The following is a 23,768-nucleotide window of genomic DNA, read 5'->3' on the forward strand; positions in this document are numbered from 1 at the left end:
TGGAGAATCCCATGGACAGAGGAGCCTGGTGGGCTACAGTCCATGGGGTCACAAAGAGTTGGACACGACTGAGTTACCTGACCTGCCTCTTTAGAAACCTGTATGCAGGTCAGGAAGCAACAGTTAAAACTGGACATGGAACAACAGACTGGTTCCAAATAGGAAAAGGAGTACATCAAGGCTGTATATTGTCACCCTGCTTATGTAACTTATATGCAGAGTACATCATGAGAAACGCTGGGCTAGAGGAAGCACAAGCTGGAATCAAGATTGCCGGGAGAAATATCAATAACCTCAGATATGCAGATGACACCACCCTTATGGCAGAAAGTGAAGAGGAACTCAAAAGCCTCTTGATGAAAGTGAAAGAGGAGAGTGAAAAAGTTGGCTTCTGGTCCCATCACTTCCTGGCAAATAGATGGGGAAGCAGTGGAAACAGTGGCTGACTTTATTTTTCTGGGCTCCAAAATCACTGCAGATGGTGATTGCAGCCATGAAATTAAAAGATGCTTACTCCTTGGAAGGAAAGTTATGACCAACCTAGACAGCATATTAAAAAGCAGAGACATTACTTTGCCAACAAAGGTCCATCTAGTCAAGGCTATGGTTTTTCCAGTGGTCATGTATGGATGTGAGAGTTGGACTATAAAGAAAGCTGAGCACCAAAGAATTGCTGCTTTTGAACTGTAGTGTTGGAGAAGACTCTTGAGAGTCCCTTGGACTGCAAGGAGATCCAACCAGTCCATCCTAAAGGAGATCAGTCCTGGGTGTCCATTGGAAGGAATGATGCTGAAGCTGAAACTCCAATACTTTGGCCACCTGATGCGAAGAGCTGACTCATTGGAAAAGACCCTGATGCTGGGAAAGATTAAGGGCAGGAGGAGAAGGAGACGACAGAGGATGAGATGGTTGGATGGCATCATCGACTCGGTGGACATGGGTTTGGGTGGACTCTGGGAGTTGGTGATGGACAGGGAGGCCTGGCGTGCTGTGGTTCATGGGGTCGCAAAGAGTTGGACACAACTGAGCGACTGAACTGAACTGAGTGACTAATATACTGACTTACAGATACCTTCTCCTTTAGCCCCCAGACAGTCCTGTGAGATAGGTTTTCCTGCCTCCCTACTTTATAGAAGAGGAAGACAGAGATTAAATCATTCTCCCAGGGTTCCACAGCTGCCATCATCGGTAGATCCAGGGTTTGAACCCAGGCAGAGACCTCTTTGAGGGGAATCTGCTTGGAGTCCAATCTGGAAGGAGACTCCTGGGCCCTGAGACTGGGAGAAAAGTGTCCTTGAGGGAGGAATGAGCGTTGCTAGATTTGGCAAGTGAAAATACAGGATACCCAGGTAAATTTAGAATTTCAGGTAAATAACAAACAAATAGTGCTTTAGTATAAGTCTGTCTCACGTTTCGATGCAATTCAAATTCAGCTGGGCATCCTATATTTTGTCTGGCAGTTCTGACTATAGGGCTACTCTCATTTCTCTCTTTGTCTTATCTTGCTTTCATAGTAAATGTACTACCTGCCTGCTTTCTTTGATTTTTCTTATGTCCTTCTGTGCTTCTGCACATAAACTTGCTTCAGAATCACTTGTTAGAGATGACTGATTATTGCTTGAGCTCCCATAGTAAGCCAGGAGATGTTGTTCAGAAAGTGGTGGCTCATGCCCTCTGGGACAGTAGGCATTAGGGTACAAGCACCGGGCACCCTTGTTTCCCCTATAGAAGTAAAAGTACCTACTGGCAGCAGTGGGAGGTGCCACTAGGGGGCCAAGAAGGCTTAGATAACTCGCCCCTGACTCAACCAGAGGAGCTGTGCTTGTAAGATATATGTTTCCACCCTCAGTGTCACTTGGGCAAAGATTTCCATAAGTGAAAGCAACATTTACTAAAGATCGCTGTTCTAGGCTGCTCAAAGCAGTGCTTCTCCAGTATCAGTGAACAAAGGGATCATCTGAGGATCTCGTCAAATGAAGATTCTGATTCAGCTGTTCTGGGGTGGGTCCTGGGACTCTGCGTTTCTAATAGGCTCCCAAATAACACTGGTGCACTAACTTGTCTGGGCTTCCCAGTGGCACTGGTGGTAAAGAACCTGCCTGCCAACATAGGCATTCAATCCCTGGTTTGGGAAGATCCCCTGGAGGATGTCCTAACTTCTGTACACAGACACAGATTTTTTTCCCCCTATCTTTGTTTCACACATTATCTCTCTGTCCTCTATCTATCTGTATCTATATATCTCTATATCTATCAATCAATAATCTTTACCATGACTATTTTATACAGATGTTTCGGCAAGATCAGTGTGAATGTCACTAACTCATTTTTTTTTCTTTTATGCCATTTATTGATGGTGGAGTTACACTGGAAAATAATCCTAACAGAAGAATCATCTTGAATAGAATCTTTTTATTTATTTATTTTATTGAACAATAATTGCTTTACAGAATTTTGTTGTTTTCTGTCAAACCTCAGCATGAATCAGCCATAGGTATATACATATCCCCTCCCTTTTAAACCTCCCTCCCATCTCCCTCCCCATCCTACCCCTCTAGGTTGATACAGAGCGCCTGTTTGAGTTTCCTGAGCCATACAGCAGTTCCTGGTGGCTATCTATTTTACACATGGAAATGTAAGTTTCCGTGTTACTCTTTCCATACATCTCACCCTCTCCTCCCCTCTCCCCATGTCCATAAGTCTATTCTCTATGTCTGTTTCTCCACTGCTGCAAGAAATTATTGTAAATAAATTCTTCAGTACTATTTTTCTAGATTCCATATGTGTGCGTTAGAATATGATATTTATCTTTCTCTTTCTGACTCACTTCACTCTGTATAATAGGTTCTAGCTTCATCCACCTCATCAGAACTGACTCAAATGTGTTCTTTTTAATGGCTGAGTAATATTCCACTGTGTATATGTACCACAACTTCTTGTCCATTCATCTGTTGATGGACATCTAAGTTGCTTCCATGTTCTAGCTATTGTAAATAGTGCTATGATGAACAATGAACATGAGTCTTTTTCCATTTTGGTTTCCTCGGGGTATATGCCTAGGAGTGGAATTGCTGGGTCATATGGTAGTTTTGTTTCTAGTTTTTAAAGGAATCTCCATACCGTCTTCCATAGTGGCTGGATCAATTTACTTCCCACCAACAGTGCAAGAGCATTCCCTTTTCTCCACACCCTCTCCAGCATTTATTCTTTGTAGACTTTTTGATAAGGGCCATTCTGACCAGTGTGGGGTGATATCTCACTGTGGTTTTGATTTGCATTTCTCAAATAATGAGCAATATTGAGCATCTTTTCATGTGTTTGTTAGCCATCTGTATGTCTTTTTTGGAGAAATGGCTGTTTAGGTCTTTTTCCCACTTTTTGATTGGGTTGTTTGTTTTTCTGGCATTGAGTTGTATGAGCTGCTTATATATTTTGGAAATTAATCCTCTGTCAGTTGTTTCATTTGCTATTATTTCCTCCCATCCTGAAGGTTGTCTTTTCACCTTGCTTATAGTTTCCTTTGCTGTGCAAAAGCTTTTAAGTTTAATCAGGTCCCACATATTTACTTTTGTTTTTATTTCCATTAGTCTAGGAGGTGGGTCATAGAGGATGCTTTGATTTATGTCATCAAGTGTTCTGCCTGTGTTTTCCTCTAAGAGTTTTATAGTTTCTGGTCTTAAATTTAGGTCTGTAATCCATTTTGAGTTTATCTTTGTGTATGGTGTTAGGAAGTGTTCTAAATTCATTCTTTTACATGTAGCTGTCCAGTTTTCCCAGCACCATTTATTGAAGAGGCAGTCTTTGCCCCATTGTATATTCTTGCCTCCTTTGTCAAAAATAAGGTAACCATAGGTGCATGGGTTTATTTCTGGGCTTTCCATCTTATTCCATTGGTCTATATTTCTATTTTTGTGCCAGTACCATACTGTCTTGATGACTGTAGCTTTGTAGTATAATCTGAAGTCAGGCAGGTTGATTCCTCCAGCTCCATTCTTCTTTCTCAAGACTGATTTTGCTATTTGGGGTCTTTTGTGTTTCCATATGAATTGTGAATTTTTTTGTTCTAGTTCTGTGAAAAATGCCATTAGTGATTTGATAGGGATTGCATTGAATCTGTAGATTGCATTTGGTAGTATAGTCATTTTCACAATACTGATTCTTCCTACCCAGGAACATGAAATATCTCTCCATCTGTTTATGTCATCTTTGATTTCTTTCATCAGTGTCTTATAATTTTCTGTGTACAGTTCTTTTGTCTCCTTAGGTAAGTTTGTTCCTAGATATTTAATTATTTTTGTTGCAGTGGTGAATGGGATTGATTCCTTAATTTCTCTTTCTGATTTTTCATTGTTAGTATATAGAAATGCAAGTGATTTCTGTATATTGATTTAGTATCCTGCAACTTTGCTAAACACACTGATTAGCTCTACTAATTTTCTGATACTATCTTTAGGGTTTTCTATGTACGGTATCATGTCATCTGCAAACAGTGAGAGCTTTACTTCTTTTCTGATCTGGATTCTTTTTGTTTCTTTTTCTTCTCTGATTGCTGTAGCTAGGACTTCCAGAACTATATTGAGTAATAGTGGTGAAAGTAGACACCCTTGTCTTATTCCTGATCTTACGGGGAATGTTTTCAGTTTTTCACTGTTGAGAATAATGTTTGCTGTAGGCTTATCATATATGGCCTTTACTATGTTGAAGTAGGTTGCTTCTATGCCCATTTTTTAAAGAGTTGTAATCATAAATGGGTGCTGAATTTTGTCAAATGCTTTTTTTGCATCTATTGAGATTATCATATGGTTTTTATCTTTCAGTTTGTTAATATGGTGTATAACATTGACTGATTTGTGTGTATTGAAGAATCTTTGCATTCCTGGAATAAACCCAACTTGATCATGGCATATGAGCTTTTTGATGTGTTGCTGAATTCTGTTTGCTAAAATTTTGTTGAGGATTTTTGCATCTATGTTCATCAGTGATATTGGCCTGTAGTTTTCTTTTTTTGTGTTGCCTTTTTCTGGTTTTGGTATCAGGGTGATGGTGGCCTCATAGAATGAGTTTGGAAGTGTTCCTTCCTCTGCAATTTTTTGGAAGAGTTTTAGAAGGATAGGTATTAGATCTTCTCTAAATGTTTGATAGAATTCTCCTGTGAAGCTATATGGTCCTGGGTTTTTGATTTTTGAGAGATTTTTGATCACAGCTTAAATTTCAGTGCTTGTAATTAGGTTGTTCATCATTTCTATTTCTTCCTACTTTACTGAACTTTTCTAAGAATCTGTCCATTTCTTCCAGGTTATCCATTTTATTGCCATATAGTTGTTCATACTTTGGCCACCTGATGTGAAGAGCTGACTCATTGGAAAAGACCCTGATGCTGGGAAAGACTGAGGGCAGGAGGAGAAGGGGACAACAGAAGATGAGATAGTTGGATGGCATCACCGACTCAATGGACATGGGTTTGGGTAGACTCTGGCAGTTGGTGATGGATAGGGAGGCCTGGTGTGCTGCAGTTCATGGGGTCGCAAACAGCCAGACATGACTGAGCGACTGAACTGAACTGAACTGAACTGTTCATAATAGTCTCTTATAATCCTTTGTATTTCTGCATTCTCTATTGTAAACTCTCCTTTTTTGTTTCTAATTTTGTTGATTTGATTCTTCTCTCTTTTCTTCTTAATGAGTCTGGCTAAAGATTTGTCAATTTTGTTTATCTTCTCAAAGAACCAGCTTTTAGTTTTATTAATCTTTAGTATTGTTTCTTTCATTCCTTTTTCATTTATTTCTGCTCGGATCTTTATGATTTCTTTCCTTCTATTAATTTTGGAGATTTTTTTGTTGTTGTTCTTTTTCCAGTTGTTTTAGGTGTAAAGTTAAGTTGTCTGTTCGATGTTTTTCTTATTTCTTGAGGTAGGATTGTATTGCTATAAACTTTCCTCTTAGGACTGCTTTTGCTGCATCCCATAGGTTTTGAGTTGTGTTTTCATTGTCATTTATTTCTAGAAATTTTTTTTATTTCCCTTTTGATTTCTTCAGTAACCTATTGATTTTTTAGAAACGTGTTGTTTAATCTCCATGTGTTTGTGTTTCTTAGAGTTTTTTTCTTGTCACTGATATCTAGTCTCATAGCGTTGTGGTCAGAGAAGATGCTTGTTACAATTTCAATTTTCTTAAATTTACTGAGGTTTGATTTGTGACCCAAGATATGGTCTATCCAGGAGAATGTTCCATGTGCACTTGAGAAGAAGGTGTATTCTTCTGCATTTGGATGGAATGGCCTGAAGATATCAATGAGATCCATCTCATCTAATGTATCATTTAAGACTTGTGTCTCTTTATTAACTTTCTGCTTTGATGATCTGTCCATTGGTGTGAGTGGGGTGTTAAAGTCGCCTACTATTATTGTGTTACTGTCAGTTCTCCTTTTATGTCTGTTAGTGTTTGTCTTATGTATTGAGGTGCTCCTATTTTGGGTACATAGATATTTACAATTGTTATGTTTTCCTCTTGGTTTGATCCCTTGATTATTAAGTAGTGTCCTTCCTTATCTCATGTAATCTGCTTTATTTTAAGGTCTACTTTGTCTGATGTGAGGATTGCTACTCCAGCTTTCCTTTGCTTCCCATTTGCGTGGAATATATTTTCCCATCCACTTACTTTCAGTCTATATGTGTCTTGAGGTCTGAAGTGGGTTTCTTGTAGACAGCATACATATGGGTCTTGTTTTTGCATCCATTCAGCCAGTCTGTGTCTTTTGGTTGGAGCATTTAGTCCATTTACATTTAAGGTAATTATTGATATATATGTTCCTGTTGCCTTTTTCTTAATTGTTTGGGGTCGATTTTGTAGATCTTTTTCCTTCTCTTGTATTTCTTGACTATATAAGTCCCTTTAACATTTGTTGTAAAGGTGATTTGGTAGTACTGAATTCTCTTAACTTTTGCTTGTCTGAAAAGCTTTTTATTTCTCCCTCAGTTTTGAATGAGATTCTTGCCGGGTATAGTAATCTTGGTTGTTGACTTTTCTCATTCAGTACTTTAAATATATCCTGCGATTCCCTTCTGGCCTGCAGAGTTTCTGCTGAAAGATCAGCTGTTAAGTGTATGGGGTTTCCCTTGTATGTTACTTATTGCTTCTCCCTTACTGCTTTTAATATTCTTTCTTTGTGTTTAGTCTGTTAGTTTGATTAATATGTGTCTTGGTGTGTTTCTCCTTGGGTTTATCCTGTATGGGACTCTTTGTGCCTCTTGAACTTGATTAACTATTTCCTTTTCCATGTTGGGAAAATTTTCAAGTATAATGTCTTCAAAGATTTTCTCATACCCTTTCTTTTTCTCTTCTACTTCTGGGACCTCTATAATTCTAATGTTGGTTCATTTGATATTGTTCCAGAGGTCTCTGAGACTATCCTCAGTTCTTTTCATTCATTTTACTTTATTCTGCTCTTCAGAAGGTATTTCCTCCATTTTATCTTCCAGCTCACTGATTCGTTCTTCTGTTTCAGGTATTCTGCTAAGGATTCCTTCTAGACTATTTTTAATTTCAGTAATAGTGTTGTTTGTCTCTGCATGTTTATTCTTTAATTCTTCTAGGTCTTTTTTGATTGATTCTTGCATTTTCTCCATTTTGTTATCAAGGTTTTTGATCATCTTTACTATCATTATTCTGAATTCTGTTTCAGGTAGTTTGTCTATTTCCTTTTCATTTATTTGGACTTCTGTGTTTCTAGTTTGTTCCTTCATTTGTGTAGTATTGCTCTGCCTTTTCATTATTTTTTTTTTTAACTTACTGTGTTTGAGGTCTCCTTTTTCCAGGCTTCAAGGTTGAGTTCTTTCTTCCTTTTCATATCTGCCCTCCTAAGATTGGTCCAGTGGTTTGTGTAAGCTTCATATAGAGTGAGATTTGTGCTGAGTTTTTGTTTGTTTTTCCTCTGATGGGCAAGGCTGAGTGAGGTGGTAATCCTGTCTGCTGAGGATTGGGTTTGTATTTTTGTTTTGTTTGTTGTTTAGATGAGGCATCCTGCACCGAGTGCTACTGGTGGTTGGGTGGTGCCAGGTCTTGTATTCAAGTGGTTTCCTTTAAGTGAGTTCTCACTATTTGATACCCCCTAGGGTTAGTTCTCTGGTAGTCTAGGGTCTTAGAGTCAGTGCTCCCACTCTAAAGGCTCAGGGCTTGATCTCTTTTCTTTAGACTGGAGGCTTATGAGTCTTCAGAGTGAGATTTCATGCTATTGTTGCACATGAAGGTCATGGGAGTTTTTTAAATATATATATATAAGAAAGAGTGAGGCATCCCCAAGTCACTGTGCTGTGATGAAATGTTCCTGTGGGCCTTTTGCCAGGAGAACGCGCTCTACCTCTCTGTCAGGTGAAAACCATCTGCCAGGTCATGCTCTGTATGTACCAAACTCTAATTGGAAATTGCCATCTGGTGTTTAAGAGCTATTAGGCAGATGACGCTGACCTTCTTTTATTCCCCTTGCTGATCAGGATAGACTCTGGATGTGTCTCTTGGTTCTTTTCAGGTTCTTTTTAACAGAACAGCAGAAATGACTGTGATAGAACTAGACATCAGACTTTAGACCATGGTGTCAGGCTGAACCTCCCCTGGTTTTCTTTCTGCTCTTTTCGGTTATTCAGTCGCACTCAGGACATCCCAGGGCTTCCCAGTTGGCTTAGTGGTAAAGAATCCGCCTGCAATGTAGGAGACACGGTTCAATCTCTAGGTCAGGAAGATCCCCTCCAGAGTCATTTTCTAAGTGAAACATTGCTTTGAAATATAACAAGTAAGAAATCCAATTATGTCATCAGGGAAGCCCTCAGTTTTGTACAGACATCTCACCTGGGACTCTCATAGTTTCCCACTCCATAGCACATCCTTCAATGGGAGTGTGTGTGTGTGTGTGATACCCATATTTAGGAATGAGGAACCACATTTTAGCCAGGCTTCTAGGGATATATTTGCTTATATTGAGATGCAGGAAAGAAAGAAATTATTTTTGGTCGATGGGTTAGTGTTATTCACATAAATCTTTCCCACTCAGTGAGCAAACAAAGCCCCATGATGCCAGGGGGTCATAAGAGAGGAAGAAAAGGACACAGCACATTGAGATGTTTCATTTCTGAGAAGCATTCCTTCCTTGGAGAGTGTAAATTCTTAAATATCTAATCCACTCTGAAATAGTCTGTCCCACCTTGATGTCCTATCACAGTCAAAGAGTCCACTGTGAGAATTTTACATTTGCCAAATTTGGAAGTCCAACAGACATGAAACAGTTCTGGGTCCTAAAAAGTCTTTAACCCTTGCATAACCAAATGGGAATCTTTATGGATTTTGCATAATCCTAAGAAGTCCTCTACACAGATTAAAGGCAGATCAGGGTTTATATGTATGAAGGAGATCATTTCCATCTCCCTCTGCCCAAATAATAAATAAAATAATTAGGCCTGTGACACCAGCCCTCAGCCTACTATCCTATGAGATTTTTTTTTTTCACTTTCTATTACATCCTCCAATGTACTTGTCTCTGTTAAATGTATTGCTTTTCCTTTTAAAAAATAAAATCAAGTGTTTACTTTTTGGCCACAGATGATATTGAGGGCCCCTGTCTTGAAATGATTTGGGTTTTTTTTTTTTTCCCCCCTCTCTTCCTTTACAGCTGTGACCTAGTTAATTGTAGGTGGGGAGCAAACTCTGAAGTCATTCAACTTTCTTCTTTACTTAGAAATCTCGCTCCATGAAATTGTAGGATGTCCTCCTTAATAACAGGAAGTCAGGTTTCGGGATCAGCAACATTTGTGTCCTTTGTGTGTGGAGATAAAGAAGAGTGTTTTGCCTGCAGTTTCCTCCTGGTTAGGGGAGAGAGAGAGAGAGGACAGAAAGACATGAAAATGACCCAAAGATGAGTCACTCATTTCTAAAACAAGAGTCTAAATGCTCTTTGTTGACGTGGATTTTAACCTCTGAAACGTTCTGCCCTCTTGACCACAGGGACAAAGGAGTAAGTGATTCAGGCTCTCAGCTTCGGTGCTTCATCCCTGCATTTGGGGAGTCAAGTCCTGAAATATCCCATCAGTAAGAAACCATTTTAATTTAAAAATAAAGGCGCATTACTAAGAGTCAGGCTTTTCAAGTCAACAAGTATGTTCTCATGGTGGGAAGAAAATCCTTTTAACAAAATAATTATTTTAATTAATTGAATTATTTTTTGCGGGGGCTAGAGGGGGGCAAGGAATCGTTGGGTAAAAGGTCCTTAAGTGTTGATTTTTCATTCTGTGTATGGGATAAAGGTCATTCACTAGCCTCTACCATGAAAAGGTGTCCAAGAATGAAACTGTAAAAAGTAAAAGTCATGACTGACTCACTTCCATTTCTCTACCACTGAGCCACCAGAGAAGCCCACAGTAGAGTATTATTCAGCCTTTAAAAAGGAAGCAAATTCTAACACAGATGACAACATAGATAGACCTTGAAAATAGCTGAATGGAATAAGCCCAGTCACAAAAGAACAAATACTGTGTGATTCCACTTGCATGAGTGTCTCGAATAAGCAAATTCATAGAGTCAGAACAGTGGTTTTGTTTTATGTGTTTTGGGGTTTTTCTGTCCTTACTATGGATCTTGTTCATGAGAGGACTTTTATTAACTCTAAAAAATGTGACAGACTAGAATAAATGTGACAGACAGATTTATTGCCACAACCATGTAGGAATACAGTCTCTGGAACCAGGCATAACCGTGGGACTTCTGGCCTAGGTGGTGCTAAGGATAAGGATACAGAGCCCTGGGGTAGCCCAGGGTGGTGGTCAGGAGGTAGTCTCCTAGCTGGGTTCTTCTGATGGCAGACATCCTTTATTTCTCTGCTTTCTTTTCCCCTTGGGAAAAGCATTTCAAGAAAGCAAGGGGGAAACGTAGCCTAGAGAACAGCTTCCCAAAGTCATTATCTCACCAGAATGGCATCGATCCACAAAAGCGGCATTGACCCCACTTCCCTTAGCAAGGCCCTTCCATCCGCATTCATCAAGCCTCCAGCATCATCACTGTCATAGTGCGTCATGTCTTCACTACTCAGTAAGAAAAGGGATGCAGGGCTAACCCTGTACACCTACTCTTTGAGAAACCAGAGCAAGAAGAACCACAGAAGCTCCTGTTATAGAGCTTAAGCTACTCCAGGGTGGAGTAGCTTATGAAGATTTTATGAAGGCACGTCACCCAAGAGCAGCAGGAAGAGCCACAAGCCTATGCTTTTATGTAAGAGACACATTTTCATTCATTCTTTGCCATTTCTTTTATTCTTTCTCTGCCATTTCCAACAATTCTGTTAAGCTCAAGACGCTGAGGCTTTTTTTTAAGTGGATTTGCTAAATTAGAAGAAATTTTAAAGAGGAACCAAACCTCACTAGAAATGAGTAACAAGTTTTTAAAACCTAATATATTATGAACAACACAATAGTATAAAGAAGTCCACAGGCGGGGCAAGGGTTCAAAGGAATTTAAGCTATCCTAATTTACCTCTTATCAATTCTACTTGCCTTCCATTAGAGGGAGAAACATTAACGTCCTCCTCACTGAGTTTCCCTCAAACCTCTTCACAGCTTCTAGACACAGATTTTCTAACGTCTTCTTGGTTCCCCCTTGGAGGGAAAGTTATCTCTCGGAGCTCTCCTCTGACTAGTAACTCATCTTAATCCCCTCCGTGAGAAGGAAGAGGAGATAGTGCTCAAGTGGCTAGCAGACACCCCCCAGCGTTATAACTCCACTCACAACGGGCCCCAGACCCTTCCAACTGCTTACAACCTCTAAACAAAACAACGCATTTATTTTTTCACATTAAGGCTGTGTGGATCATATAAAACAGGCTTGCAAAATATATGCTCAAAAAACATCCTTGGCCACTGAGTTCCATGGAAACCAAATAAGAGAGATTAAGAAAGGGAGGAGGTTGGACGTTTAATATCTCTTCAGGGTCTGGACTGATTGGTTCAGGCAGCCCTGATTTTATTTCTATAGGGGCCTGGCATGTATCTGAGAACTAACTTTAGTAACCAGAGTAATTGATAGGATGACATCACTTTTAGGGCCCTAGGATCCCTTGTATAATGGTTTTTAGTGCTTAGAGGAAATATTTCTAAATATAGCTCTTGGCGTGCAGCTCTGGAGCCCTTAAACCAGAGGGCAGTCCTGCCTCTCTGCTACTTTCCCAGGGACCCAAAATATTTTCATGAACACAGCCAAGCATTTTTTTTTTAATGATTTTCCTACCCCTAAATGATCAGAATGCACTCCCTAGCATTTTTTTTCCCAGGTTGAAGAATAATGACGCACTGATGACTCTGTCAGAGCTGGGACATTTTCCAGACCCAAATACGGAATTCAGTGTGTTAGTGAGCAGTTCTGAAACGCCTCAGAATTTCAAAAAATTGTTTGGGTTTGGGTTTTGCATGTTGCCCACTCACTTCATCAGACAAGGGCTATTTCTAAATATCCTTTTCCCAAAGAATTGGCACTGGGACTATAAAGTGACAAATGGGAACTTCCAAAAGTGTTTGGACATTTGCCCCAAATGGTAGGCATGAGAGTGTCAGGAGCAGAAGGAGAAGGAGGAGGAGGGGAAATTCTGGGCTCTTCTGAGACTTTTGCCTCTGTGTCCCCAAAGCCCATTCATATGCTTGGGGCTCAGTCAGGAAAGATGGCAGGCCAGCCCTTGAAAGGTGGGCACTGCCTTCTGGCCCTTGTGCCCCACCCTATCCAAAGGCTGTGTCATAGAACCCGACCAGGAAAGCACGATGCTTGACCCACCAGAACACCTATAATCAAAAGGACAGATGTTCACAAGGTTGGCAAGGATGTGGAGAAATGAAAAACCGTCACACACTGCTGATGGGAATGTAAAATGGTGCAGCAGCTATGGAACACAGCTTGTCAATTCCTTAAGAGGTTAAAAATGGAGATAACATGGCAATGGCACTCCTAGGTAGCTGCCTAAGAGACATGCAAAATGTTCAGTTCAGTTCAGTTCACTCACTCAGTCATGTCCGACTCTGTATGACCCCATGACCGCAGCACGCCAGGCCTCCCTGTCCATCACCAACTCCCGGAGTCCACCTAATCCCATGTCCATCAAGTCGGTGATGCCATCCAACCATCTCATCCTCTGTCGTCCCCTTCTCCTCCTGCCCTCAATCTTTCCCAGCATCAGGGTCTTTTCCAATGAGTCAGCTCTTCGCATGAGGTGGCCAAAATATTGGAGTTTCTGCTTCAACATCAGTCCTTTCAATGAACACCCAGGACTGATCTCCTTTAGGATGGACTGGTTGGATCTCCTTGCAGTCCAAGGGACTCTCAAGAGTCTTCTCCAACACTACAGTTCAAAAGCATAAATTCTTTGGTGCTCAGCTTTCTTTATAGTCCAACTCTCACATTCATACATGACCACTGGAAAAACCATAGCCTTGACTAGACAGACCTTTGTTGGCAAAGTAATGTCTCTGCTTTTTAATATGCTGTCTAGGTTGGTCATAACTTTCCTTTCAAGGAGTAAGCATCTTTTAATTCCATGGCTGCAGTCACCATCTGCAGTGACTTTGGAGCCCAAAAAAATAAAGTCAGCCACTGTTTCCCCATCTATTTCCCATGAAGTGATGGGACCAGATGCCATGATCGTCGTTTTCTGAATGTTGAGCTTTAAGCCAACTTTTTCACTCTCCACTTTCACTTTCATCAAAAGGCTCTTTAGTTCCTCTTCACTTTCTGCCATAAGGGTGGTGTCATCTGCATATCTGAGGTTATTGATATTTCTCCCAGCAATCTTGATTCCAGCTTATGCTTCTAGCCCAGCGTTTCTCATGATGTACTCTGCATATAAGTTAAATAAGCAGGGTGACAATATACAGCCTTGACGTACTCCTTTTCCTATTTGCAACCAGTCTGTTGTTCCATGTCCAGTTCTAACTGTTGCTTCCTGACCTGCATACAGATTTCTCAAGAGGCAGGTCAGGTGGTCTGATATTCCCATCTCTTTCAGAATTTTCCACAGTTTATTGTGATGCACATAGTCAAAGACTTTGGCATAGTCAATAAAGCAGGAATAGATGTTTTTCTGGAACTCTCTTCCTTTTTTGATGATCCAGCGGATGTTGGCAATTTGATCTCTGGTTCCTCTGCCTTTTCTAAAACCAGCTTGAACATCTGGAAGTTCATGGTTCACATATTGCTGGAGAATTCTCCTGGCTTGGAGAATTTTGAGCATCACTTTACTAGCGTGTGAGAAGAGTGTAATTGTGCAGTAGCTTGAGCATTCTTTGATATTGCCTTTCTTTGGGATTGGAATGAAAACTGACCTTTTCCAGTCCTGTGGCCACTGCTGAGTTTTCCAAATTTGCTGGCATATTGAGTGCAGCACTTTCACAGCATCTTTCAGGATTTGGAATAGCTCAACTGGAATTCCATCACCTCCACTAGCTTTGTTCGTAGTGATGCTTTCTAAGGCCCACTTGACTTCACATTCCAGGATGTCTGGCTCTAGGTGAGTGATCGCACCATTGTGATTATCTGGGTCGTGAAGATCTTTTTTGTACAATTCTTCTGTGTATTCTTGCCACCTGTTCTTAATATCTTCTGCTTCTGTTAGGTCCATACCATTTCTGTCCATTATTGAGCCCATCTTTGCATGAAATGTTCCCTTGGTATCTCTCATTTTCTTGGAGAGATCTCTAGTCTTTCCCATTCTATTGTTTTCCCTTATTTCTTTCCATTGATTGCTGAGGAAGGCTTTCTTATCTCTCCTTGCTATTCTTTGGAACTCTGCATTCAAATGGGTATATCTTTCCTTTGCTCCTTTGCTTTTCACTTCCCTTCTTTTCACAGGTATTTGTAAGGCCTCCTCAGACAGCCATTTTGCTTTTTTGCAAAATGTACATCCACACAAAATCCTGTACATGAATGTCCATAACATTATTTATAATAGCCCCAAAGTATAAACAACCCAATTGCCCACCAGTGGATAAATGGATTAACAAAATGTGTTATCTCTACACAATGGAATTTTATTCAGTAAGAGAAAGAAGTGAAGTGCTGATACCAGCTACAACAGGAATGAACCTTGAAAACTCGCTCAGTCAAAGAAGCCAGGCACAGAGATCATACTTACATATAATGTCCAGAACAGGCAAACCTATAGAGACCGAAAGCAAATTAGTGGTTGCAGGTGGCTGGGGGAAGAAGATGGGAAAAGATGGGAAGTGGTGGTACCAGCTGATGGGTATGTGGTTTCATTTTGGGGTGATGAAAATGTTCTCAAATTAGATCGTGGTGATGGTTATAGAACCCAATGAACATACTAAAATCCACTGAACTGTATACTGTAGATGAGTGAAGTGTATAGTATGGAAAATATATCTCAATCAAGGGTTCTTTTATTTTTTTAAAGGTGAAAAAAATTTATTATATCAATGTGCACTTAACAAGCATATGCTTATTGGGCCATACCATACATAATTTTGTCTCAAAATAGTGATACACATAATCCAGTTAAATGTAATATTTACTCAAATCCAAAAGGACACATCATACCACTTGATGAAATTCAGTCATAATTTCCATTAAAATGAAGAATCGCTCTTAAAATTTTTTAATTTCTTTTTAAAACTGCTAGTTAAGAAAAAGCTGTGAGTATGGTTTCAGTGTGTCTGCCCTCTGATGCCCTCTTGCAACACCTACCGTCTTACTTGGGTTTCTCTTACCTTGGACATGGGGTATCTCTTCACGGCTGCTCCAGCAAAGCGCAGCCACTGCTCCTTACCTTGGACGAGGGGTATCTTTAGCGGAACACTGCAGGTTGCCATCTTCTGGCTGAAGGGGGTTGGAGTCGAGGCCAGCGCGCGAGTACTTTACCCGGTGCCAGCACGCCCGGCAAATTCCGAGGGGATCTCCTTAGTCTTCGCCGAGTTTCCGAGCATTCCAAGGAAAACGCACAAAGCTGGAGCCCACGCAGCTGGCACCGAACACAAGCCAGCGGTCATCCAGTCCAGTCGGTGGCCAGTACCCCACCCTGTGACCCTGGAGGCGAGCCAGACACACCTCCAGGCTCCGGGCGGGCTCACCCCCCAGGCTGTCCGACTTCAGTTCGCGTCAGAACCCTGCCGCTGATCACCCTGCTCCCGCCCAAGAAAAAGCTGTGGTCATAACACATTTTGTTGCACTTCACATTGTGTTGCACGTATTGTGCTTTGTGGATATTTTGGTTATTACAAATTGGAGTTCTGTGGCAACCCAGTGTCAGGCAAGTCTATCACCACCACTTTTCAAACATTTACTTATTTTGTGTCTCTGGTCACATTTCAGTAATTCTTGGAATAATTCAAACTTTTTCATTTTTGCTATATTTGTTATGGTGATCTGTGATCAGTGATATTAGATGTTACTCTTGCAGAAAGATTACAACTCTTGCTGGAGCTCAAATGATGGTTAGCATTTTTAGCGGAGAAGGCAATGGCAACCCACTCCAGTACTCTTGCCTTGAAAATCCCATGGATGGAGGAGCCTGATAGGCTGCAGTTCATGGGGTTGCTAAGAGTTGGACACAACTGAGCGACTTCACTTTCACATTTCACTTTCATGCATGGGAGAGGGAAATGGCAACCCACTCCAGTGTTCTTGCCTGGAGAATCCCAGAGATGGGGGAGCCTAGTGGGTTGCCATCTATGGGGTCACACAGAGTCAGACACTACTGAAGCGACTTAGCAGCAGCAGCAGCATTTTTAACAATAAAATATTCTTTCTATTAAAATATATATATTGTTTTCTAAACATAATGCTATTACACACTTATGACCAACCTAGATAGCATATTCAAAAGCAGAGACATTACCTTGCCAACAAAGGTCCGTCTAGTCAAGGCTATGGTTTTTCCTGTGGTCATGTATGGATGTGAGAGTTGGACTGTGAAGAAGGCTGAGCGCCGAAGAATTGATGCTTTTGAACTGTGGTGTTGGAGAAGACTCTTGAGAGTCCCTTGGACTGCAAGGAGATCCAACCAGTCCATTCTGAAGGAGATCAGCCCTGGGATTTCTTTGGAAGGAATGATGCTAAAGCTGAAACTCCAGTACTTTGGCCACCTCATGCGAAGAGTTGACTCATTGGAAAAGACTCTGATGCTGGGAGGGATTGGGGACAAGAGGAGAAGGGGACGACAGAGGATGAGATGGCTGGATGGCATCACTGACTCGATGGATGTGAGTCTCAGTGAACTCTGGGAGCTGGTAATGGACAAGGAGGCCTGGCGTGCTGCAGTTCATGGGGTCGCAAAGAGTCGGACACAACTGAGCGACTGATCTGATCTCTGATAGTGTAAACATAGCTCTTATATGCACTGGAAAACCAAAAATTTTGTGTGATTCTCTCTATTGTGATATTCACTTTATTGTGGTGGTCTGAACTGAATCCACAATTTCTCTGATATTTATTTTTTTAACTTGTAATTTCTTTATTTTTTAATATAAATTTATTTATTTTAATCGGAGGCTAATTACTTTACAATATTGTATGGGTTTTGCCAAACATCAACACGAATCCACTAAGGGTGTTCCCTATCCTGAACCCTGCTCCGACCTCCCTCCCCATACCATCCCTCTAGGTCATCCCAGTGCACCAGCCCCGAGCATACTGTATCATGCATCGAACCTGGACTGGCGAGTTGTTCCACATGTAATTTACAAGTTTCAATGCCATTCTCCCAAATCATCCCACCCTCGCCCTCTCCCACAGAGTCCAAAAGACAGAGAATGATGGGCCAATTTCATGTAAAGAATGAAGCTTCCAGTTCTGCCCAGACTTGCATTTTGGTTACACATAAAGATTTAAAAACAAAAGCATTCAATTGGTGGAAAGAACTAAATGTGCAATAGATTTCAGCCTGTTTGATCCTATGTTGGAAACCGGGGTGGGAGGGAGTGTGGGGAATATAGAATAAAAATAAGAATTAGTGCTAAGGGCTGATAAAGTCTGTGACACAGAAACATTAACTGTACACAAAACCCCATAGAAATCTGCTCTCTACAAAACCTGAAGATATGGTTCATGGGGTTTCTGAACACATCCCTGCTTTTTTGCCTCACTCTTGTGGATCCCTTTGTTTGCTCTCATCTTCTCAGGCTCACTTTGGAATAAGTTGCCCGTTGATCCTCTTCAGTTCCTCCAAGAAAGCAGATGTGGCTTTAATAAGGTGTTAATTCTGGCTGAAATGTCATGGCATTGGATCTCAACCAGACTGGGCCTTGATGCTGGAGAAACTGACCTTTCCCCTCTGGCTCTACCAGCAAAGCATAACATAACTCATCTAAGAGAATCTTCTAAACACGGCTATTTATGCCTCCCGGGAGCTGAATTTAACCTAACATAGAGTATAGCCAGTCAATCTTCTGGCTGACATTTCCTAAAATAGATGTCACTAAATAATCAGTGAATAATTAAGATGGGTTAATTAGATTGCATTTCCGAACACATTTCTTTGGTTGCTATAAATAGACTTCCCCCCTGTGTGCCATTTCCTGTGTCTCTGTCTACTTGCAAATTTTGGTCATAATGACACTAGGCATTACTTCCAACTTGAGTTTTTCCAAATTCTTTTCAAAGTAGTAATTATGTCTGAAAACATCCCTTGAGTCAGGCAAAGGCAATTATTGCTTTAAAAAAAAAATCCCTCTGTCTTTACAAAAATAGTGAGGAGAGTCTAGGAGCAGAGATGGAATACCCAAAGGCATGGAGAGGGAGAGAACTGGAGCAAGGGTGGAGCAGATGGGGGAGGGGATCCAGGCAGAGCCCTGCTCTGGGCCCCACACTCCCTGGGAGGTCCTGCCCACCTCTTTCTGCCTTTGCTCTATGCAGAAACTCCTGGCTTCACCAGGCTTGCCTCCCCCTGGAATCTGTTCCCTTCCTAAAGGTGGAACCATAGGACTAAGACACCAGTTTTATCAGTGATGTTCCCCCAGGGCAGACAGCAGGCAAACACACAGCAACTGATCCAATTCTGCCAACTAACTCAAGACTTGGACTCTTTACCCCCAAACGCTAGCAAAGAAGTTCATGAAAGGAGGGGTGATGCAGGATGGATCTTAACTATGTCTTCCCAGCACCTCATGATGCCACTCTCCATTTCAACACCCAGCGGTTCACCACTTCACTATTCCTGAGGCTTGGTGATCAAATGTCTAAGGGATAAACCACCTAGCAAACTAGTTTTCTATCATTTTCAAAGAAAGTATAAAGAAAGTGATTAAATGGAGTTCGGAATAGTAAGACAAATCCAGGTCATTTGCTGGCTTGGTGAACCCTGGGGTCATGTCCCAACATCTGCACAATATCCATGTGGCCTGGACAGGTCATTCTGATTTCCTCCTTTGTAATATGAGGGTACAAAGACACACAAACACACAGACACACACACACACAAAGACACACACATTTATATCTAACTGCTCTGAGCATTATCAGTTCCCTTCAGTCGATCAGTCATGTCCGACTCTTTGCGACCCCATGAATCGCAGCACACCAGGCCTCCCTGTCCGTCACCAACCACTGGAGTTCACTCACATCCATTGAGTCAGTGATGCCATCCAGCCATCTTATCCTCTGTCATCCCCTTCTCCTCCTGCCCCCAATCCCTCCCAGCATCAGAGTCTTTTCCAATGAGTCAATTCTTCGCATGAGGTGGCCAAAGTACTGGAGTTTCAGCTTTAGCATTATTCCTTCCAAAGAAATCCCAGGGCTGATCTCCTTAAGAATGGACTGATTGGATCTCCTTGCAGTCCAAGGGACTCTCAAGAGTCTTCTCCAACACCACAGTTCAAAAGCATCAATTCTTCGGTACTCAGCTTTCTTCACAGTCCAACTCTCACATCCATACATGACCACTGGAAAAACCATAGCCTTGACTAGACGAACCTTTGTTGGCAAAGTAATGTCTCTGCTTTTCAACATGCTATCTAGGTTGGTCATAACTCCTTTTCTTCCAAGGAGTAAGCGTCTTTTAATTTCATGGCTGCAGTCACCATCTGCAGTGACTTTGGAGCCCAAAAAAATAAAGTCAGCCACTGTTTCCCCATCTATTTCCCATGAAGTGATGGGACCAGATGCCATGATCGTCGTTTTCTGAATGTTGAGCTTTAAGCGAACTTTTCACTCTCCACTTTCACTTTCATCAAGAGGCTTTTGAGTTCCTCTTCACTTTCTGCCATAAGGGTGGTGTCATCTGCATATCTGAGGCTATTGATATTTCTCCCGGCAATCTTGATTCCAGCTTGTGTTTCTTCCAGCCCAGCGTTTCTCGTGATGTACTCTGCACAGAAGTTAAATAAGCAGGGTGACAATATACAGCCTTGATGTACTCCTTTTCCTATTTGCAACCAGTCTGTTGTTTCATGTCCAGTTCTAACTGTTGCTTCCTGACCTGCATATAGGTTTCTCAAGAGGCAGGTCAGGTGGTCTGGTATTCCCATCTCTTTCAGAATTTTCCACAGTTTATTGTGATCCGCACAGTCAAAGGCTTGAGCATCATAAATCCCTTTAAAGACACAGGGCATCATGGTTGATGCTAGTGGCGTTTGCATGCACATCCTCAGATGCCATCAGGGAACCTGCCCTGTGAAAGTCTGAATTAATGACTGAAAGTCTAGGACAGAATCAGATATGATTGAAAAGACGGGGCCAGTGAAACCAGGTAGCATCCTCCACCAGCACTAGGGCCTGACCTGTCTCTGCCACCTGTGCCTCCCCAGGCTCAAAGTCATCCGCTGGCATGACCAGGCTCAAGCTGCAGGCCCTTGAGCCAGTCCCTGCAGAGGACGGCCCTGTCCCTGTGTGCACCAAAGACTTCAGGGCAGTGTGATTAAGTCCTGCTGTTCTCAAGAATTAATATGTTTATATTCAGGCATGTTTTTAAAAAGCTTATTAGGGCACCTTTAGACTTCAAAGATTCCCAGACTATAAGCTAAATATATATTTAACTATAAAGAAATGTTTTAATCACATTACTTAACAATAGTGTAAAACAGAACCTTTAAACTGGTCCCTGTCCTTTCCATAATTACATGCTCTGGATAAGAGCCTGGTTCACGGCCAAAATCCCCATAGAGATGTATGAGCTTGGGGACATAGACAACAGCTAACTATGATATCGCTTGCCTTTGCTTCTTCTTAAAAATACCAAAGCAGTTAGCTAATGGTAATGGAGCAGTCACTTTCCATATACTACTTTTTAAAAATTAATTTAGCTTCTTTCTTTCTCTTTTTTCTTTCTTCCTTCCTTTGTTCCTTCTTTCTTTCTTTCTTTTACTTGAAAGTGAAACTATCTCTGCTGATGTCTGTAGAAAGACAGGATTCCTTCATAAACCCACCACCACCTTTTATTTTGGGGTGTGTGAAAATAAAGGAATAATATACAGGAATAAAATCCTGCAGTTTTTCCCTGGAGCCATGACCCACAGGAAAATGATAAAAATCATCCAAGAAGATTGTTGGTGAAAGTGATCTTCACATATTCATTAAATGAATAAGTGCATGGATCCATAGCAAAAGGGATTCCAAAAAGGTGATTCAGAGAAACACAGATCTGGAAATGATCTCAAGAGTTTTATACTATCAGTGGTGGATAGTATCCTAGAATTACTTGATCATGGGAAACACTCCCAAAAAATGAAAATCAGGTACATGCCACACCCTGCATTATCTACTTTAAGTATATCCCCTGACTTAATCCTCACAACAGCCCTGTGAGGTTGGTATGCTTTCCATCTGAGAGATAAAGAACTACTGGGGTTGGCCAAAAAGTTCGTTTAGATATTTTCCATAACATGTTATGAGAAAACCTGAGCGAATTTTTTGGCCAACACAATAAACGAGAGAAGTCAATGTGTCTAAGGTCACACAGTAAGTGGTAGGGCCGAATTCAAACTCAGTTATGTCTCGCATCAGGACATTCCAGGAGGTAGTGAGTTATGAGTTCTGTGGGTTATGTTCTACTACTTTTCTGATGATAGTAAAGGTTCCAGTTGAAGAGACAAGATAATCAATCAGTATAAAGGATGTGCAGAAGGCAAATATGCCTCAGTGACTACCAAACACTCAAACTGATGTTAAGACTAAACATGCTGTTCCCTTAAACATACAGGTTGTGTTATGAGCTAATCCTCCGTCCCCTTCTCACTTTGAAATCTTGTCTTTTGGTCAGTACACTATTGAACTAGATGCAGATGCCCTTCTGAAACATGGTTTAAAATAATCAAAATAATAACCAATAATAATAATCAAAAAAATCAAAACTCAAAATAACTTGATTGACATCTCAAAGAGCTTTATCTTGTTTAACTGGATGCCCTTCCTTGAGTTAAGGTTGCCACAGGATTTATTTAATACATGATAAAGTCACAAGAGCATTTATAGAAAATGACCCATCATGGGGAAAAGCAGATAGGCCACCTTTATCCCCCTTTATCCCCTCTCCTCTAAAATCTCAGATGTGGATATTACATCTAGCAGATAAGCTTTCTTCCTGCCCTTCTCTTCCTAACCTAAACTTGGGACATTTCCAAAGTAAATGCCTGGATTTTTACAACTTGTCGACAGATATAGCAGTTTTTCCAGTGTTGATTTGGGGGGGAAAAAAAAAAAAAAACTGTCCTTTTGGCTTTGTCATGCAGAAACTCTGGTTCTGGAAGTTTTAAAGAGTTAAGAGTCTGAACGGAATGCCTTGGGAATGTTGGCGGGAGGCTGAAAATCCATCCCCTTTGCTTCTCACCCTGGATGGAATTCCGGAACCATGAGCACACAGTGACGATCCGGGTCCACGTTCTTTCTAAAATTCTGTTCTGATCTGCCTGGAAAGTCAGCCGGGTGTCCTCTGAGGTCCAGCGAGTGCTATTATCTGCAGGGGAGGCTTATTTTTACCTTGTCCTGGGAGACTTTCTGGAGGCAGGGAGAAAACATTCTCATTTAGGAGCTGTTAGCTCGTCCTTGTGCGGAAACAGTCTCTGAAGACTAGTGAGGGTGCTGGGGAGGCAGGGTGGGGGCTAGGACAGAGGCCCCAGTGGAGGCAGAGTTATTTGGACTGCATTTTTCCTGGTCTGATGACATCTCAGTGACATTTGAACTTGGCGTCAGGAAAAGAACACAGCCCTGCATATGGGGCCTGGGACCAGAAGGGCAGAGGCGGGGCCTTGGCTGGCATGGCTGCGGGGCCGCTGGGCTCTGAGAACCTGCTGAATGCCTGGGACCGGCCGGTGTGGGGCCTGACTTGCCGGGCTCTGAGGACATGCCAAGGCAGAAACGTGCGGGTCCTGCAACTGATGCTGAAACCATGGTGCATCTCCAGGGCTGTCTACCAGGTGGGACCAGAAGCTCCTCTTCTGTTTCTTTGTAGCATGAGAAATTCGTGGGGAATGGTGGGAAAGGGACATCAGCTCTTGTCATTTCTGTACCATGTGCAAGGGGAGGAATCCACCTTCATCTGGCATCGTCTTCTAGGTGCCAGGCAATGGGAGAGGTGCACTGTAAGCAGGATCTAATTCAGTTTTCCTGACAACCTGATAAAAATGGGTGTTTGTGGCACCTTTTGGAGATAAGGTTATTAAAACTCAGGGAGGGATATAAGATGTTCAGTGTTACCCAGCTGATAAATGACAGAGCTCTGGTATTTGCACCCAAGTTTTTCTGGCTACAAAGATGAGGATGCCCTCCCCACAAGTTCATGCTCCTCTCACAAGAGATGCTATTTTCTC

At 41.6% G+C, this 23,768-nt stretch overlaps 1 protein-coding gene across 7 annotated transcripts in view; it reads left to right on the forward strand.

The window, feature by feature from the left end:
• Positions 1 to 23,768, forward strand: part of FRMD4A (FERM domain containing 4A) — a 521,947-nt gene that overhangs the window by 167,583 nt on the left and 330,596 nt on the right. For 2 of the 7 annotated variants that reach the window (XM_086334268.1, XM_086334270.1), the window contains exon 1: positions 22,849 to 23,375. The exons of 4 other annotated variants lie outside the window; for them this stretch is intronic. In XM_086334268.1, the coding sequence (XP_086190394.1) occupies positions 23,217 to 23,375 (159 nt within the window). In that variant the 5' untranslated portion in view covers positions 22,849 to 23,216. Of the gene's footprint in view, positions 1 to 22,787; positions 23,376 to 23,768 lie in introns of those variants that run through there. One more of the 7 variants, XM_086334267.1, reaches the window with a different exon arrangement.

This window comes from Bos grunniens, chromosome 13 (assembly GCF_055505025.1).
Source record: "Bos grunniens cultivar Pamir isolate PY7600 chromosome 13, Bosgru_T2T1.0, whole genome shotgun sequence".
Taxonomy (NCBI): Eukaryota; Metazoa; Chordata; class Mammalia; order Artiodactyla; family Bovidae; genus Bos; species Bos grunniens.